General features: G+C 42.7%; 1 protein-coding gene across 1 annotated transcript in view; it reads left to right on the plus strand.

Annotated features, from left to right (window-relative positions):
- Positions 1-6,819, plus strand: part of MTMR6 (myotubularin related protein 6) — a 26,567-nt gene extending 19,748 nt beyond the window's left edge. Inside the window, exons 9-14 of the mRNA XM_045001855.1 lie at positions 471-624; positions 754-803; positions 2,460-2,660; positions 3,685-3,819; positions 3,906-4,032; positions 5,606-6,819. Coding sequence (XP_044857790.1) covers positions 471-624; positions 754-803; positions 2,460-2,660; positions 3,685-3,819; positions 3,906-4,032; positions 5,606-5,866 — 928 coding nt within the window. The 3' untranslated portion in view covers positions 5,867-6,819. The remainder of the gene's footprint in view (positions 1-470; positions 625-753; positions 804-2,459; positions 2,661-3,684; positions 3,820-3,905; positions 4,033-5,605) is intronic.
- The last annotated feature ends 12,420 nt before the right edge of the window (positions 6,820-19,239 follow it).

The following is a 19,239-nucleotide window of genomic DNA, read 5'->3' on the forward strand; positions in this document are numbered from 1 at the left end:
AAAATGATTAGATTGATGCACAGAAATCTTGCAGTTCTTTTCCATATAGTTTAATGTATTTCTAAAGGAGAGCTGTATATCCTTAATCAAAACAGTCAGTGAGCAGCAAAGTGTGTATTTAAAGTAATTATGTATTGAACCTATCTGAAGTACTTGGTATTGGCCACTAGCAGGCAGGATGCCAGTGTGATCTGATGAGGCAGTCCCTACATTCCTAACGTTACCAAGATTTTATTATTACAAAATGTACTAAATTACATTTTACTCTGATACTGTTATGTATTATAAATTAAAACTATTGTTGATGAATTACATACGGTAATATATTCATCTTAGATTTTTGTTCACCTACTCACTAATTTGCAAACATCAGCTATTAATCTGTTTCCCAGTCATTTATGTGAATTGAGGCTCTTTTTTTACTCTAAAAAGTGGAGTTGGTTTAACATAGCCACTATAATGATTATCAGGCAGACAGTTGAGTGGATTAACAATGAAACATTTTTTAAAAATGTAAACAAAGTTTTCAGAGTTGCTACAAATATATTAGTTCGGCTGTCCTTTGAGAGGGTCCTTGAAGGTATTGAAGACCATGCCAAGAAACCAAAAGAAATGCAAAGTGGTGTAAAGTGCAGTAACACACAGTGAATAAATTCAAATAAAAACAAAACATATAGATAGATGATCTATCAGGATAAATGCACAGATCTAGAAGTTCATAATTTCTTTACATCTGATGCCTCTCTCTTCTAGGTTTTGATAGAGAAGGACTGGATCTCCTTTGGACATAAATTTTCTGACAGGTAGACAACATTTTTCAGCTAAAGTAGAATTTTACAGATTTGCCAGTTAGTGCAAAGGTATCACACAGTCAATTGAGTTGTAAATATGCTACTAAACAGGGCTTAGTATTCTGCATCAATATTTTATGGAACCTCTAATACTTAAATTAACTACTGCTGTAGTGTTGCTAGGATTCTGTGACTCTGAGTAAGCCAGCTCTGCAACAGGCTGTGTGTTTTGTTACCTGACGCTTATTCAAATGCCCGTGGGATAATTGTTTCTATATCGCAAATATAAACTTCAGGGCTGCCAAGAATTGGATGACAATAGAGAAAACAGACAAAAGTTAGCAAGTGAGGCTCCTGTGAGTGTCCATCGCTGTGGTGTCCTCACTTTGGTTGCCCTAGAGCTGTGAATCCTGCAGTAATTGGGCATCTAACTCATTGAGCTTGATGGCTTGGAGCTGCCTGTGTGTGTGTAGAGACTGCAGCACTGATTCATCACTTTTCTTCAGCCATTCAGAAAGTATTAAACTGAATTGTGCTGTAGGCTAAGGAAGCTGCTGAGTTTGTTACAATGTATTTTTTTTCTTGAAAAATACATTACTGAATTTGAAAATACCACTTAAATGATTGCTGTTAACTGTCAGATGTTTGGTTGATAAGCTCCGTATACATTTAATTTATTATTGGCTCTGTGAATTCCCAATTCTTTTTGCTCTTTTTTTTTATTCTTGGTGTTTTGGAGCAAAGTCCTGTTAGCTGTGGTAGTTCACATAGTAAACCTGTGGTATGGCTACACTGCATCTGGGAGTGGGCCTCCCAACCGAGGTCCACTGACTTGTGCTAGTGGGGCCTGTGCTAGCACACTAAATATAGCTGCATAGATGATGCTTTGATGTTGTGGCTTGGGCTGAAGCTCATGCTCTGAAACCCCCCACCTACCCCCAGGCTTCAGAGCCCAAGCCGCAATGTGAGAGCACCATCTACATAGCTATTTTTAGCATACTAGCACGGGCCCCCCCTTGCAGAAGTCACTGGACCTGGACTGGGATTCTCACTCCTAGATGCAGTGCAGGCATACCCTATCTGCTCTGACAAAGATGGTGGGGAGACTACCAATTATTTCATGTTGATAGATTCTGAATGTGCAGTACTGAGGCCTATCACAATATCAGATGTTAAAGAGCTACTTAACTAGCCTTCTGTTGTATATTATTCACTACAAATATAATTGTATGTCCATAATGTGATGCTGAAAACTCAGGATGAAAAGGAAGTATTATCGCAACATGGATTTAGAAGCCAAATTTGACACCATTTTTCCTCTAAAACCAGGTGATTTACTCTTGAGCTGCGTAAACTGAGCCCATTAATTAAATAAAAAATTGAAAACAAAATTGTCTCTTTTGTGGATCTGCTGTTCTAGCCAGGTAGGTCCATGAAACATGGTGTTTTGTCCTGGAGTGCCCTTCCACATCATGAGTTATCTGGGGTGGAGCTGCCCTGCAGGTCTTAAATATGTACCTTATTGAAATGAATGTATTTCCTGATTGTCCAGTCAAAATAAATGCAGAAGATTTTGTCAGTGTTTTTTGTTTGTTTGTTTTTTAAAGCTTATTCAAATTTAAAAACAATTTCTGGATTTCCCTGATGTCTTTGTGGAACTTTTTGCAGATGTGGTCAATTGGATGGTGACCCAAAGGAAATCTCTCCAGTGTTCACTCAGTTTTTAGAAGGTGTGTGGCATCTCACAGAGCAGTTTCCACAAGTCTTTGAATACAATGAAGCTTTTCTCCTTCAGATCCATGAACACGTCCATTCATGCCAATTTGGAAACTTCCTTGGAAACTGCCAAAAAGAGCGAGAAGAACTAAAGTAAGCTGATTTATTGCAAATGTTCTTCATTTACTCCAGTAAACTAAGAACTTGTATAAATCTTCAGCTGGGATTCAATAAAAGCAACTAGACATGATCTATAATGGGGAAAGAGTAGCTGAACTGCATTGGAAAGCAGCAATGATTCTCATATGTCTGATACTAAAGACCCTCTTTCTAATTTTGAAAGGAAAAAACATATACACACATTTCATAAAGGAAAAAATCAAGGCATTTTTAGACTTCCCACCCCCAGCATTTTTTTCAAAAATGATTTAAGTTAATGAGGGGTAAAAACTTAAGTCTGATCCCATTCTCCTTCTATTTCAGAATTATTCCTCCTTGTACATTTATTACTATTTTGTCCAGTAATCTGAAGTGCCCAAGTTTTTTTTGTTTTTTTTCCCCTCAGAGTCATTTCTTGAAACTATGAAAAGCATTGTTTCCTAAAGCACTATTTAGCTCTAAACCAATAATAAATTTAGTATTTTTGTTTGTTCCTGGGATATGGCTAAAACTGAGGTATAGGTGGTGTGGAGCTCAAGATGTATGACAAAAGGACTGGAGAGAGGTCCAAAGAGCCTTATATTAAGTCTTCTTTTAAAAGGGGGGAAGATTACACCCTATAATGATACATCTTGTTACTATAATTCTCATAGAGAATATGGTGGTGGCTAAAATAATCACTCAGATTTATTACCTATATTGTATACAATAAGTTAAATGTTCTTGAAGTGGTTGGTGATGTGAGAACTGTTTCAGAAATTCCATTATCTCAAGAATATTTATTGGTGCTTGGCCGCCCGGGTGAAAGGGAGTATTATAAATTCATGAGATGGACAGATAGAAGAACTGGGAAGTCTGTCTCATTCTAAATTCATGACTGCATTTTGGGCAATTGTGGAGGTGAAAAGGAACAGTCTAGTTTGGATTTATTGTTTTGACTGAGGCAAACTGTAAGACTGAGAGCTAGTATTACTGCTTTTCACCCAGTGTCTTGACATTCATTTCTGCTTACCTTAAGATTGAAAGAGAAAACTTATTCCTTATGGCCATTCCTTCTGGATGAACAAAAGAAGTATATTAATCCTCTATACAATCGAGATTTTTCTCAGAAACTTGTCCTCTTGGAGCCTAACACAGCGTCCTTCAATTTTAAGTAAGTTTCATTAGGTACATTATATTTGCTTCACTTCTGTTGTTAGACTAGCTTGTTAAAACAGTTTTGTGTTTTGGTACACACAGGTTTTGGAGAAATATGTACCATCAGTTTGACCGAACTATGCACCCCAGACAATCTGTATTTAATCTCATCATGACCATGAGTGAACAAAATAAACAACTGGAGAAAGACTTTAAAGAACTGGAAGCTGTGAGTATTGTAAAATAAGAAATAAACTTACTCTGAGATCTAAGTTCATTTTCATAATCTTATAACAATGAAACTTATAGCCTTATATGACACAGCACTTATTATGTGTAGCTTTTTTAAAGTAAAGTTTAGTTTGCATTGATTTTGTTGTGTGTCTGGCATTGGGCAGTCATACAAGATTACGTAGGCTCCAAACATTTTGCTCTTAAACTGAAATCATTCTGTCCTCCTGTTGTACTATGCATTGTCCTTTGGTAGCAGGAAAAGCTTCACATCAGAAGAGCAGTTCATTTAATACTGGTTAGATTTTCTCCCAGATAGATATATACTGTGTGACTAATCACCCATCCTTCAAATTGTGCATCCTTTCTCTATAATATCAACCAAGGAGGACAGAAATCTTTTAATTACCTGAGCCATTGTTAATATGGCACAGGTGCCTTTTCTCCCTCCTCTCTCCACCATTCTCTCCTGATCTTCCAACTGGGTAATCTAACTCATGCTCAACCCCTGCCTTTTGTTGGTCCTTTTCTTCTTTAGTTCCACCATTACAGTAACCTGAAGATCGGGGAGTTGGGGTGGGAGGGAGGATGTCTCTGGAAAGATGTCTCCTCAAAATACGGCTAGGATTTGTAAGGACTATAATAGATCCAACTGGAGATGGGTCAGCCTACAACAGGCCACAACATGCTCACAGTGTGACCACCACCAGGTCGCTTTTTGTGCAGCCCTTTAAATTGGTATCTGGCAAGTCTATTGTAGCTAAGTGTTGTCACTTATTCTAGTACAAACTTGTGAAGCAGGATTTAGAGTCGATTGATTTTTTTTAAATTATATTTTATTTAACTTTTTTATAGTGATTAATTAAGATGGTGAAAATTTGAAATTAAAATGTCGTTAACCATCCAAAGTTCTCAAAGGAACAAATCAGTGTTGCTATTTGTAGCAAAAATCTTGGAATGCCAAATTGAAGTTTCTCTCCTTCTATGTATGATACTTTGGGAAGCAAAGCTTTTGAAGATAAGGATTTTTAGGCTAATCCTGTCATAATGTGTCAGATCCAGATTAAGTAATCTGAAAACCTCATCTTTAAAGCCTATAATTTAATCTAAAATCTTGATATTCTAAGACATAATCTCAAATATTTTATATGTCCTAACGTCTTGATTGTTTTTTAGTAATTATCCACAGTTGCATGGAAATTCGCAACTGAATCTTGACCCATTTTAATTTATTATACTCTGCTTTGAAAGGGAGTTTTGGCTTCCTGATGTGGCCAGATTCTTGGGTTGAATGTTGAGAAATGGTTTATTTGTTACAGTTTTTGTTATACATTTAGCAGGATTTTTACACAATCGGTGTCTCTAACCACTTTGAAAATTCCACTCTGCGTAGCTGGGAGTTGGTGTACTGTTATGATACTGCTCAAAAGGCCAAACCAGCCAGTCAGGACGTGGCTTTGGACAAGTGTGTTGAAAGTCGTCTAATTAGCTTGGCTTTTAATTTTTATTTTTATCCTAGGTAATGATGGGTACTAGAAATAATAATTTTAATAGATCCTGTTATATTTCAGAAAATGAAACAAAGAAACAGGCAACCAGAAGAACTCCTCACTAAGGAACCATTGCAGTCTGTCCATCCTGCTTCACCAGCACTTAAAACTTCTCCGTGCTTTAAGAAGGAGCAGCCTCTGTTACCGATGAAAGACTCCATTCGGACTATAGAGGGCAGCAACACAGCAGACAATCGCTACAGTGAATACATGGAGGAGTTGTCAAAAGCTGAGCCTGCTGTTGTCAGCTTGGAGTATGGAGTGGCAAGGATGACCTGTTAGTGAAACATTGAACAGTGCTTCTTTTTTCTAGACTGACTGAAATACAAGACAGATTATTGTGAGGATGGTCTATTGCTGCATGACCAAAATCTGATTTGTATAATAGTGAGCTTTGTTACTGTAGAATAGAACAGCCTGCTAATTGTTAACGAAAGTGTTTGTTGTTCTCTTGAGAAATAATTGAATTTAGCTGTATTTAAGGAAAAAACATTGGGGCATTCAATGATCCTTAGTGACTTAACCAATTAAGGAGTGGTCTGTTTGGATTTAACAAGTCATAGTTTGCTCTAGAGTGAGTAAAACAGTGACATTACTTTAAGATGTGTGCATGGCAGCCAAACACAAATGGCCTTTCAGAACTAATTTTAGCCGGGCAGGAAAAACTTGACAAACATTCTATTTTAGAAACAAGTTATGTGTATATATAGCATACAGTATAAATATGTATACTCCTATTTAATTTTGTCTTTCACTGCAAACTTTTGGTGTTTTAAGTGCCATGAAAAAGTACAGTATATTTCAAACTATAAATAGCTGGCCTTAAATTTGTCAAATCAATTGCCTTCTTGTCCTAGACTATTGCGGGCTGTAACATGACTCCGTTTACATTTGTATTTGCTTGAATTGTTCTTGCTCCTTAAAATGGGATCAGATTTAGGAAATGTAAAAAAAAGCCTAAACAGTTATGCTATCAGCAAATGAAGCTATAAGAATGTTAAATCTTACGCTGAATATTATTCTTATTTCCTATTCCTTTGTTGTTTAAAATTATAATAGATTGGGCAACTTTTGTCAACCTAGAGAATTAATGGATTGACAGCATAATTGAAACTGATTCATGTGTACAGTTTTTAAAATGTTGAATTGTGGCAAGATTTGTAACTTGGGCACCAGTGCAAAGGATTAAAAATTTGAAGAGGTTTTATTAAACTAGCACATTGCTAATAACTAAACAATGGTCATGGTCTCTTCAGGCTGTTTAGCTATTAGACCTGCAATGGAGTTTGCAACTGCATAAGATTCTCTGGGTTACAGTGGCAGAAGGGAAAGTTCTAGGAGCAGCACTTAGTGATTTGCATAGTTTTCAAACAAAATCGCTGATTTTTAACAGAATTCCAATATAGAATCATAGCACTGGAAGGTCATAGTCCCCTTCACTCATGGCAGGACTAAGTATTATCAAGACCATCCTCTCATGAGAAATCTGTATCTCATGAAAAATCGAGGTATTTTTGTATTAAATTAGTCTTTCATTTCAATAAGTTTCAGTTTTTAGTGAGAGTCCCCTTTAAAGAGACTAAGTTTACAAGACGACACAATCCCACTTACCTAAATCTGCAGATGGTCAGTTTTGGATGATTGTGGGTGGAGTGCCAAAAGACTGCTATTGGCTCATGAGTAGGGAGCAGAAGGAATGTACTGTGTTTCTCACAGAGGTAAAATAAAATGTGTCCCTAGATTGCCTTTCATGTTAACTTCCACTGAATTAAGAGGCTTTGCCTGGGTCTCTTGTTTGCAACACTTTCTCAGTTGTTTATATTGCCCAGGTCAGGAGGGGAATTAGGTTTGAAAACAGTAGTAGAAGAAATGTAAGTGCCAGTTCTTAAGTAGAGGTATAAACATTACAAGCCAAGGTATTAAACTCCCTAGGGGCCTAGGTGGCATAGTAGGTTAAGGCCACTGGCTTTGTACTTCTGGGTTCAAATCACTTTTGGCTATAAGTGAAAATGAGTTTAGTCTCATTCTAATTCCTAAAGTGTGTCTCATTAAAATTGCCAGCACACCACACACAGCTTGCCACAATTGACAGTCTCTCTCTGCCCCAAATGAGATCCAGGACTGTAATAACCAGGGCAATGCAGGTCATGATCAAATTGCATTGGCAAAGCTGTCTGGGAAAAATATGACAGTGTCTGCCTGCATCTATCCAGTGTATAAATCAGCTGCCCATTTCACTCACCACATTACAAAACTTGGTGTGTAAATGAATGTTTGTCAGAATCTTTTTATCACTCAAACACCTTCCTGATGTCCATCACTTTTCAGTAAAACGGGGGTGGGGGTGGGGGGAACATCCTTCTATATAAATAGTAAGACTGCACATTTTTTCCTTTTCAACCATTGGTTGAGTTTGTTTGCTGCAAACCTGTAAGACGCCAATGTGCAAAGGAAGGCTTTTGTGCCTTACCGGCCAGCCCCATTTGCTATGTCATCTTGGACTTGTAGTTTCCCATTACAGATGATCTCTGATATTAACCTTGTTTCTTATTACAGTCACAAAACAAAGACTTAAAAAATAACCAAGGTATGTGTATCATTTTGTACTGTTTGTCTTTACTTTCAGCTTTTATGGTGGGGTGCCACATATGTTGCTTTTCATTGTTATTGCTTAGAGAGAACAGACTCTAAAATTTGTAGTTTACTAAACTCTTCTGTTTTGCAAAACATTGTGGGATGATATTTTTTTACTCAGGATGTGTACTGATATAGCTGTATCAGTTTCCTTTTGGTGATGCTAAAATCAGCCTGTTACCAATTCTTCTTGGCCTCTTGTCGAAGGGACACCTTTTGGAACAGAAGGAATCAGTAGGTCCCACTGTATTTTAGATCTTGGGGTAGACCTCTTAAGTCAGCCTTGAAATATAATTAAAAATTACATGCTCAAGCACAAAATCTGCTTGACCTACTCTCTTGGTGAAGACTAATGATCTTTCACTTTCCTGTCCAAAACAAAAATTACTCTCCTCAAATGAGTAGATGAATAGAATTTTATTAGGCTGTTTTGAACAGAAGCTTCTTGCTCACCCCAGATAGCCCTTTTGAAAACCTGCCAGTTCAGCCTCCAGAGTCACCAGTTGAAGAAGCCCAGGGAGGGAGGCAGCTGTCTTTTCCTCCTCTCACCAGGTAGATTTATGTTCAAAGCACATGGGACCTGGGATGAAGTACGCTACAGCATAAACCTTGGCACTACTCCCGTGAGCTAGCCAGTTAGCCTGGTGGGGCCATGCAGTGTCCTTCAGGAAGGTTAGAGAAGAAATTAAGGGAACTGGTGGTATGAAGAGCTGTGACAGAAGTTTTCCAGGAGGAGCAGGGGAAAGGATTTTAATTCTACTATCTTACTGTATTCAAGAGGGTGGGCCTTTCTGTTGCTAGTAGAAATGCTGCTCCAACAGGAAATGCTCATAATACACTTCAGGATAGAGAGCCCTGGATTTCTCTTTTGATCTCTGGTCCTGTGGGTTGGTGCATAGACCAATTCAGCCTGCACACTTTTACAGTACCTGAGACAAAAGTTAGGGTGATCTGGCAGGTCCTGCTTCATCTGTCATGGAGCAACTGCAGCTGGAGTCTGTCAAGGCTGTGTTCCGATTTGGGAAGTTGTTAATAAGGATTTTAGATCTTCTTAGAAGTGGAGTGTGATTTTTTGGGGGGTGGGGATCATACTTTGGCTGTGTAGAATAATGGTAGATAAACTGAGTGTGACTGAACTGTAGTGTCCTTTTTCTGTTACTCAGAAATTTGACTTTGAAAATCTGTGAAGGAAATGCTTTGTCATGAGACACTGGGTTTAATTTTAAAGTGGCCTTGGGTGGAAGGTGTAGTTGAACGAAAAGAGCTTTTTTTTATGGGGGTGGTAGTTAATTATAGTGGCTCTGTCCTTTTTATTACCATTTTCAATATCCAACTGTTCTGTTTTGTAGGACAACTGCCAAATCAGCATACTAAGAAATTAAGCAACACTGAGCTGAGCTTGTGCATTTTTCACACACGTCCAATTACTAGTGACCTAAATCTAGGGGGGAAACAGCCTGAAGTCTAGCGTGTCCATTTACAAAATAAAATATGCAAAAGCAGACCTTCCACTAAGCTGCCCATCCCTTGATTTTCCATAGAACAGTCATCCTAATGTAAATGACTGTTTCAGATGAAAGACTAAAATTAAAGCAGAAGATAAGCTACTGCTTTAACTGCACAGAATAATACATAGTAGAAAGTAATTGTAAGAAATGGCTATTATGTATCCTTTCTGTAGCAGTTTTCAAAGGCTTTTATATCACACTCTCACAGTGGTACACACATCTGTAAAGCTCTGAGATAACTCATTACTCTGACACTGGTACATTCTAACAACTGCACATCCATTATGGACTTAACAAAAGACCCCACAGCTGTCCTATCAAGAGAGGGAATGAGGCCAAGACACCACGGCTTATCCACTATCCTCTTATGAAACGTGCCATAAATAATCTGAAGAAATTCCATGTATTTGTGGGGCGCTGTGGTGGTGGTGGTGGGTTTTTTGTTTTGGTAAGTGAATGCTTGTGGAAAGTATGGGGCTGGCCCTAACGGATGATGAAGGCCTCACTCCACAGAACAAGTATAGCATAGGTAGTATAGCTACCCCTGGAAGATAAACCCATGGGGGTTCTATTAAATTATTCAGATTCTTATTTTCAAAGTGGATAGTTGCTCACTCTAATGCTAACTTGTCTAAAGCTTGGTGACAGTCTGAGTGCTTATTCAGGTTGTGCTCAGGGCTTTAAGGATCTTCTATGCAGTCCATTCAGATCTGCACAAATGGAAGACCATGGACCAAGTGTCCTTTGTACTTTATTCCAGCTTTCAGGGCTGGGTCCTGGCGTTTTGCAGAATCCCACCGTGACCCATAATATGACTAGGAAAGGAGGGAGGCGAGTGCTGCCCAAAGGATAACTTACTGCAGTGCTTGGTATTTGTGTATCATTCAAGCACAGTGGGCATCCCAGTACCTGGGGGCCTGGCACAAGGTCCCATAAGCACTGCAGTTATGCACTCTAGCACTCTTAATGCCTTGTCTAAATGCACAATTGCACTGGTTCAAACTGTTTGGACACTTTAACATGCTTAAGCCTGACTTTATCTTTGTAGTTTTCCCTGTTCAAATACCATCTACACATAGAGTTGCACCAGTTTAGTTAAATCAGTGTAACATCACCACTTCAGGCAAATCCATGACACTTTTGTGTATAGACCTGACCTAAGTAAAGAGGCTTGACCAGGGCACTCATTATGCTCTCTAGCTACATAGTGAGGGAGCAGGAAAATATGAGCAAGGGATGGCACTACTTAAATATCCACCACCACCTGTAGCCCAGGGATGGAGGGAATGGGTTAAGACAATACTTCAGAAGTCCAGATTGGACCCCAGAGCATGTCAGGCATCCTTGAGGTTGAGTACTTTATTTTCCAAGTCTATATGGAGTTGTTTTTTTTCGCCTACTACTTCAGGTAGGAAATGACTTAAATCTTTTGGTATGTTCTGGTGGTGGCAGCATTCAAAATACAGGGTAGTATTTTCTGAAATCTTGCTGTCAGTTTCACTATCCTGGTCATTTATGCAACATTTGTAAACAAAGGGGCTTACAATTTTGATACCTACTATGAAAGTCTTTTCCATTTTGACAAAGGGGATGCTTACACAATGTATTCTAATTTCTAGCTAACTTTCCAGCCACATGAATATATTTACTCCCATTTATCTTCATATTGGGTTTTTTTGCACATAAGCAGACAATGTTGGTAAATGTTTTGTTTTTCATGGTAATAGCACTTACGTTCTTCAAGAGCAGCAACCCTAGCTAGCTTGTTTGCTTTATCTATCGTCTGATCCTTTTCAACAGCTTGCCTGTAACCTCTTTAACAAACATGTTTCCCTCTCAGAAAACTTGACTGTGTGTCCCTTTTCCAGTTCTCAGGGATCTTACTCTGAACTAGTGAACTTGAAAAACATTTGCTTTGCCTTTGCTTTTCAGGGCTTGGCGTTTCAAGAAGCTAGTGCCTCTAGACTCTCTTTAATAAAACACACTTTAATGTCAGATGCAGCTGATTAAAGGAAAAATATTCAACAAATACTGCATGTGATTAAGGAGGAGAAAACTATCTTCATATGTAGGATCCCATGCAAACAGACAGGCTACTTTATTTATTGCGCTATGTATCACATCCTGTAAAAGTCACGTATACCTTTGTCCTGGAATTACGCTTTGATGTAGACCAGTTGAAAAAAGTTAGCAAGCAGAATCTTGTAATGAATATTTTATTTGTATGTACTTAAAAAATAAACAAGGTCTAAAATTAAAAAAAACATATCTTGCAAATCTGACAGTGGGATTATGAGTTCATTTACTTCCAAATCCACACACACAATGGCAGTGAATAGTCTTAAGTGTTGATCAAAATTACTTTATGGAAAAATCTTGTACCAGATGACAATACCGAACATCAGTACATAAATCATCCTGTAGTCTATCCAATCATTATATTGGTTGGTTCAACAACTTTTAGTTGCAGTAGACCATATTTGTATTACAGGGTCTGTTACATTGGTAGCATAATCTTGGTCAAGTTAGCTATGGAGAAACAGTTTAATCTAGTGACTTGAACGAGGCTCAGAAGAGGAGAGACACACCGTGATTCTGTGTCACTTGGGCCTGAATTTTCAAAAGTGACATTGAATTTTCTCTGTTTCAAATGCTGGGTGCTCAATTAGACACCAAGAGTTTGTTTTTCAGAGGCCACTTTTGAAAAGTGGGCCTTGCTCTTTAGAATATTGATTTCTAGTGTTGTGAGAATTCATTCATTAAATGTTTGTACGGTGCTTTCAGGCTATATAGAAGCAAAAATTTTGTTGTTCATTTAATGAACATAGTTGAATTCATTACTTCATAATGTGTTTTGTTGAGGAAATTGAAGTGCATCTCCACCTGTGATAACCATTTTATTTGTTTGGCAATACTCACAGCGACTTCTGGCAGTGACAGCTGTTCGCGTTTGCTTGTCGCCCATGTAATTCCCTCTTTCTTAAGCCCTGTCTACATCTCTAAGGGACCTATTTACAAGATGGCTTCATTTTGTAGTGCAGATGGGGAAACTAATATGCTGAAGCCTTGAACTATCCAGGGCTTTAGTAACACAATTAATGTCCTAAGCTATACCACAAAATAGAACTCTGTTGTAATCAGCCCATAGTCACCACCATAGATGGGACATAAGGAGATTTCTGTGGCCAGATCTGAAGCATTAAAGGTGGTGGTTTATTTTAAAAACCGCTATTTGAGCATTTAACCCTGCCTCACCCTTGGATGGCGCTGTTCTGTGGTTGAGTCGCAGAACAATGCCAATTCCTAAAGCTTGTCTCATGTCTCATCAGACCTTGCAGGGGATGATATTGTGACTCATTTAAAAAAATTAACTGAAGATTACAAAAAGATGTAATAGGCATTGATTGGATTCTCTGTATGGCAACAGTAACTAACTGAACTGAATAGTAAAGTCAACGAGCATGTTCATTGATTGCTGGAGTTTTAGCACATGCCCACTTCTTGAATTGGGCACAGAATGTGGCATCAGCACATTTGTCTACAACTGAATCAAATCAATAGTGTGGGGAGCGCGGGGGGGGAGGATAATTGATTTTAGTGAGTTATCCAATAAAGTGTTTCTGTTTAAAGGTTGTGGGAAAAAAGTTCTCACTTCAAAAATTAATGGTGTATTTCCCTTTCTAGTTTATCACAATCTATTCTAATGCTAGTTGTGCAAATGGCGGGAAAGGATAAACATCTCCACTATTTCTGTTTTGTTTTGGTCTGTGCTGGTTTAATTTAGTCTTGGTCCAGGCCAATCAAATAAAATTATTGCCTTAGCTGCCTATATTTAGGAAATAATATACCTGTCCCATACTTGACGTGGCCTAGGGCATTGATGATACACTTGGTAGAGAGACAAAATTTCAACCATGTGAGAGAATACATTGGACACCATGTCCACCTGCTTAGAGAGTGGGACATAAAACACATGCCTCAGTCCCATCAAGACAAAAATAGAGAGAAAATCTATATATCCCTTATGTTTTACCTATTCTGCCCAGGAGGTCTGATACTGCAACTCCCATTCAGGGCTTTGGCACCACTTGTCGCTAGTGTAGAATTCAATGGATGTTCTCACAGGATTGAGCAGTTACACCAATATTCCGCCCATCCTGTGTACTTTCTGCACCACCCGCGGAAAACTAGCTGCCTAGATGCAATATGGCAGACTCGATTTTTGAGATGGCCTTGTTTTTGTAAAAGTCTGGCCCAGTGTAAGCCTTGGCTATGTTACAGATTCCTTCCTTGAGCCTTGTCTTTACACTCTTCTTGATTTGATACCAGCTACCATCATTGAGTTCTGCTATGATGGTTAGGTAAATGTGATTGTACATTTGCTTTGGAGGCTCACAGAGTTTGGAACACCCTCTTCTGGGGGACATCTGCAGCACATGCCCTGCCTGCCTGCTTTTGAAAAGCAGCTGGGAACACTTGTCAGATGCAGTGTAGTTGTAGCCGTGTCAATCCCAGGATATTAGAGCAGTGGTCTCCAACCTTTTTATGCCCAAGATCACTTTTTGAATTTAAGGGCAACCCAGGATCTACCCTGCCCCTTTCCTGAGGCCCCACCCCTTCCCCAAAGCCCAGCCCAAATCACTCCATTTCCCCTCCCCCACCCTCACTCACTTTTACTGGGCTGGGGAAGGGAGTTGAGGTGTGGGAGGGGGTACGGGCTCTGGGCTGGGGCCGAGGGGTTCGCAATGTGGGAGGGGGCTTTGGGCTGAGCCTGGATCAGGGGGTTGGGATGCAGGAGGGGGTGAGGGGTGCAAGCTCTGGGAGGGAGTTTGGGTGGAGGAGGGGCAGAGTGTTGGGGTGCAGGAAGAGCTGTGGGGTGTGGGCTCTGGGAGGAGTTTGGGTGCAGGAGTTTGTGTGCAGGGCTGGAGTGCAGGAGGCGGTATGGGATGCTGGCTCAGGGAGGGGGGTTAGGGCTGGGGCAGTGTTGGGGTGCAGGGGAGGGGGGTCAGGGCTGGGGCTTGAGGTGCTGGAGGGGGTTCAGGGTGCAGGAGGGAGCACAGGGCTGGGTTGGAGTGCTGGCTCTGGGAGGGGGCTCAGGGCTGGGGATTGGGGTGTGGCCTCCCTTCAGGCAGCACTTACCTTCTGCAGCTCCTGGTTGGTGATGCAGTGTGGCTGCTGCTAAGGCAGGCTCCCTGCCTACCCTGACCCCATGCTGCTCCCGGAAGGGGCCAATGCACCCCTGCAGGTGGGGGCGGGTGGCAAGTGGCTCCGGGCACTGCCCATCTCTGCAAGCACCACCCCCACAGCTCCCCTTGGCTGCAGCTCCATGTTCCCAGTCAATGGGAGCTGCGGGGGCTGTGCTTGCAGGCAGGAGCAGTGCGTAGAGGGAGACCCCTGGCCTCCGCCCATGGGACTGTGCTGGCTGCTTCCAGGAGCGGTGTGGGGCTGGGGCAGGCAGGCAGGGATCCTGTCTTAGGCCTGGTCTACACTAGGACTTTAATTCGAATTTAGCAGCGTTAATTCGAACTAACCGCTCAACCGTCCACACCAGGAAGCCATTTAATTCGAACTAGAGGGCTCTTTAGTTCGAATTTGGTACTCCACCCCGACAGGTGGAGTAACGCTAAATTCGACATGGCTAGCTCGAATTAGGCTAGGTGTGGATGCAAATCGAACTTAGTAGCTCCGGGAGCTATCCCACAGTGCACCACTCTGTTGACGCTCTGGACAGCAGTCCGAGCTTGGATTCTCTGACCAGCCACACAGGAAATGACCTGGGAAAATTTGAATTCATTTTCCTGTCTGGGCACTTTGAATCTGATGTCCTGGCTGGACATCGGGGCGAGCTCCGCAGCACCTGCAACGATGCAGAGCTCTCCAGCAGAGGAGTCCGGCCAATCCAAGAATAGAAAGGTCCCCAGCATGGACAGACCGGGAAGTCCTGGATCTGATCGGTGTGTGGGGCGAGGAGTCTGTGCTGTCGGAGCTGCGCTCCAGCAAGCGGAATGCAAAGACCTTCGAGAAGGTCTCCAAAGCAATGATAGAGAAAGGATACAGCCGGGATGCAATGCAGTGCCGCGTGAAAATCAAGGACCTGAGACAAGGCTACCAAAAAGTCAGAGCGGCAAACGGACGCTCCGGAGCCCAGCCCCAGACATGCCGCTTCTACGAGGCACTGCATGCCATTCTAAGTGGGTCTGCCACCACTGCCCCACCAGTGACCGTGGACTCAGTGGATGGCATAGTGAACCTGGACAGTTCCTCCTCGATGTTCGCCGATGGGGAAGATGAGGAAGGGTCTGTGGAGGACGGCGCAGGCGACAGCGAACACAAAACCGCTTTCCCTGACAGCCAGGATCTCTTCATCACCCTCACAGAGATCCCCTACCAACCCTCCCCGGCCGTTAACCCGGACTCTGAATCAGGGGAAGGATCAGGCGGTAAGTGCTAGAAACATGTAAACATTTATTTTTTATAAAACAGGTCTAAAAAAATAGAAATACTATATATAAAATTTTCAATGAAAAACTATATGAAAAGTAGGTCCACACATATAGGGATTGAACAATAATCCTCCAGGGACAATTCAAGAAAGGTCTCATTTAGGTCCTCGAAAAGCCTCCGCAGGAGGTTCCTGGGGAGAGGTGCCTTGTTGGGTGCTCCGTGGAAGCACACTCTTCCGCGCCAGGACATCCTTAAGTAGATGGGAATCATCGCCTCCACAAGCATGGCCACATATGGTCCTGGTCTCTGCAGGGCTTCCCTTAGCATCCGCTCTTTGTGACTCCGAGGGACCCGCATCAGGGTGATCTCGTTCATGAAATGCTGTATCTAATTAGGGCAATTAGTGTATTGTTACTGTTGTGAATGGTTGACTTTTACTTTGCATAACAATGACCCTCGCTTAACAGCCACGTGTTGTAGGCCACATAGGAAAAGCATACATTGATCTTTCCCGTGCACTGGCGGGAGTGGCTGGAAAAGGGTTAGAGTCTATGATTTCCAGATTGCCTTTAGCGGGAGGGCACAGCTATCCATTAACTGATAAGCAGAATGTACTGTAAGGCTTACCAGGACTGTCTGCTAGACGGATTCAGCTGTCTCTCCCCACTTGTCCGCTCTCCTGTGCAATGCCGCAGCCAATGAGAGCGTATTCCGAAATCTCGAACTTGGCCTGAGATCTCGTGAGACTTGTTGCCCTGTATGGTCTTGTTCATAGAAACTGACTAGACTGTGTTCACTGTTCGCAAACATGTATCTGTTCAAGGAAATCAGTTACTTTTCCCATCACACAGCTTCGGCTCTTTCCCGGACTGCCCCGGCATCCCCCTCGCAGAGGCTGGCGCAGATTAGGCGGCGAAAGAAAAAGACTAGGGACGAGATGTTCGCGGAACTGATGGCCTGCTCCAGAGCCGAGGCGGCAGAGCAGAGACAGTGGAGGGAGACCCTATGTCAACAGCATTGCACACACAGCGAACGGGAGGACAGGTGGCGGCAGGAAGACAAGCAGGCGACTCAAACGCTGCTTGGGCTAATGAGGGAGCAAACGGACATGCTCCGGCGCCTTGTTGATGTTCTGCAGGACCGCAGGCAGGAGGACAGAGCCCTCCTGCAGTGTATCTGCAACCGCCCTCCCCCACCAAGAAGTCCTGCCCCCCCCTCACCCAAAAGTACAAGACGGAGGGGCGGTAGGGGCCGTGAGAACTGTCACTGCACCACTGCATAGCGCTAATGTACCACACACCTCTCACGCTATACATTTGTAGAAGTGCTTCCCTTACAGGCTCACCCAGTCTCAAATCCAAGTTTCATCCCCCCACTGTGTATTAGATTATTAAAAGCTGTTTGCTGTTATTCACTGTTTCGGTCACGTCTTTCGTGTCAGAGGATTTTTTTGGGTATGGGGGGGGAGGGGATTTATAATTGCATGGTATAGCCTACATTACCAGGGTACAGACTTGGGGCCATGATCAACTGCAGGGCACACACACACTGCAGTCAGTAGGCACCAGGGTCACTCTGTGTGGTGTATGCTGCCCCGGGTCATTCTGTGATGTGTATGCTTGTCCAGGGTCCTAGCGCCTGCCACCCCCTTAATGTTAAGGCACGCTGCCCTTACCATGCACTTCCACCGTAGCAACGAGCCTCTCCGCTGCCCTGAGCCCCAACAAGAGCCCTCATCCACGGACAGATACTCACCCTTCCCCCACACCCCTCACCCCTTCCTACACCCAAACCCGCAGCCCACTGCCGTCATCCAAACCCCTATCCAAAGAAGGCACCACTCGCCCCTTCCTGCAAACCCACCCCTTCCTGCAATCCCTCCCCTTCATGCACAACCACTTGCAACCGTCCCCTACCCCAGAGACCTATGTAGGAGCAGGAGGATGTCATTCCTCTATGGAACAAGCGGTCTGTACATCAGTGCACACCGTGCCCAGCACAGTATGCGTCCATGTTTCAACACCTGAACAGAAATGCAAAGTAAAACAAAGATTTATTAATAATGAGTGTAACAATTAATTTGCTTTAAAACGTGCTTTGGAAGTGGGGGAAACTTGGAGAACGGGGTATGTAACTGCAGATCTCACTCAACACATAGAGACACAGGCCCAGGGTCAGTTTCTCTTGAAAGCAAGTGGAGAGTCATAGGTTACCCTGCTCTCCGAGGAAACTTGCTTTCAAAGCCTCCCGGATACACAGCGCTTCCCGCTGGGATATTCTCTCGGCACGGGTGTCTGGCTGAGCGTAAACTGCAGCCAGGCGATTTGCCTCAACCTCCCATCCGGACAAAAAGGTCTCACCCTTGCTCTCACAGAGATTGTGTAGCACACAGCAAGCAGCAATAACTACGGGGGATATTCTTTTCACTGATGTCCGAGCGAGTCAGTAAGCTCCGCCATCTCCCCTTGAGACGTCCGAAAGCACACTCCACCACCATTCTGCACTTGCTCAGCCGGTAGTTGAAGAGTTCCTTCTCTCTGTCCAAGGCGCCTGTATAGGGCTTCATGAGCCAGGGCATTAGCGGGTAGGCTGGGTCCCCGAGGATCACTGTAGGCATCTGCACATCCCCAACCGTTATTTTGTGGTCCGGGAAGAAAGTACCTGCCTGGAGGCGTTTAAACAGACCAGAGTTCCTGAACACACGCGCGTCATGAACCTTGCCCGCCCACCCAACGAAGATGTTGGTAAAACGTTCCCTATGGTCTACCAGTGCTTGCAGCACCATTGAAAAGTAGCCCTTTCGGTTAATGTACTCGCTGGCCTGGTGGGCTGGTGCCAGGATAGGGATGTGAGTCCCATCTATAGCCCCACCGCAGTTTGGGAATCCCATCGCGGCGAAGCCATCTATGATGTCCTGGACGTTTCCGAGAGTCACTACCTTTGAGAGCAGTTGCTCAACGATTGCGTGGGCTACTTCAATCACAGCAACCCCCACGGTAGATTTGCCCACGCCAAAGTGGTTCGCTACTGACCGGTAGCTGTCTGGCGTTGCAAGTTTCCAGAGGGCTA

The sequence above is a fragment of the Mauremys mutica genome, chromosome 1 (genome assembly GCF_020497125.1).
Source record: "Mauremys mutica isolate MM-2020 ecotype Southern chromosome 1, ASM2049712v1, whole genome shotgun sequence".
In the NCBI taxonomy this organism is placed as follows: Eukaryota; Metazoa; Chordata; order Testudines; family Geoemydidae; genus Mauremys; species Mauremys mutica.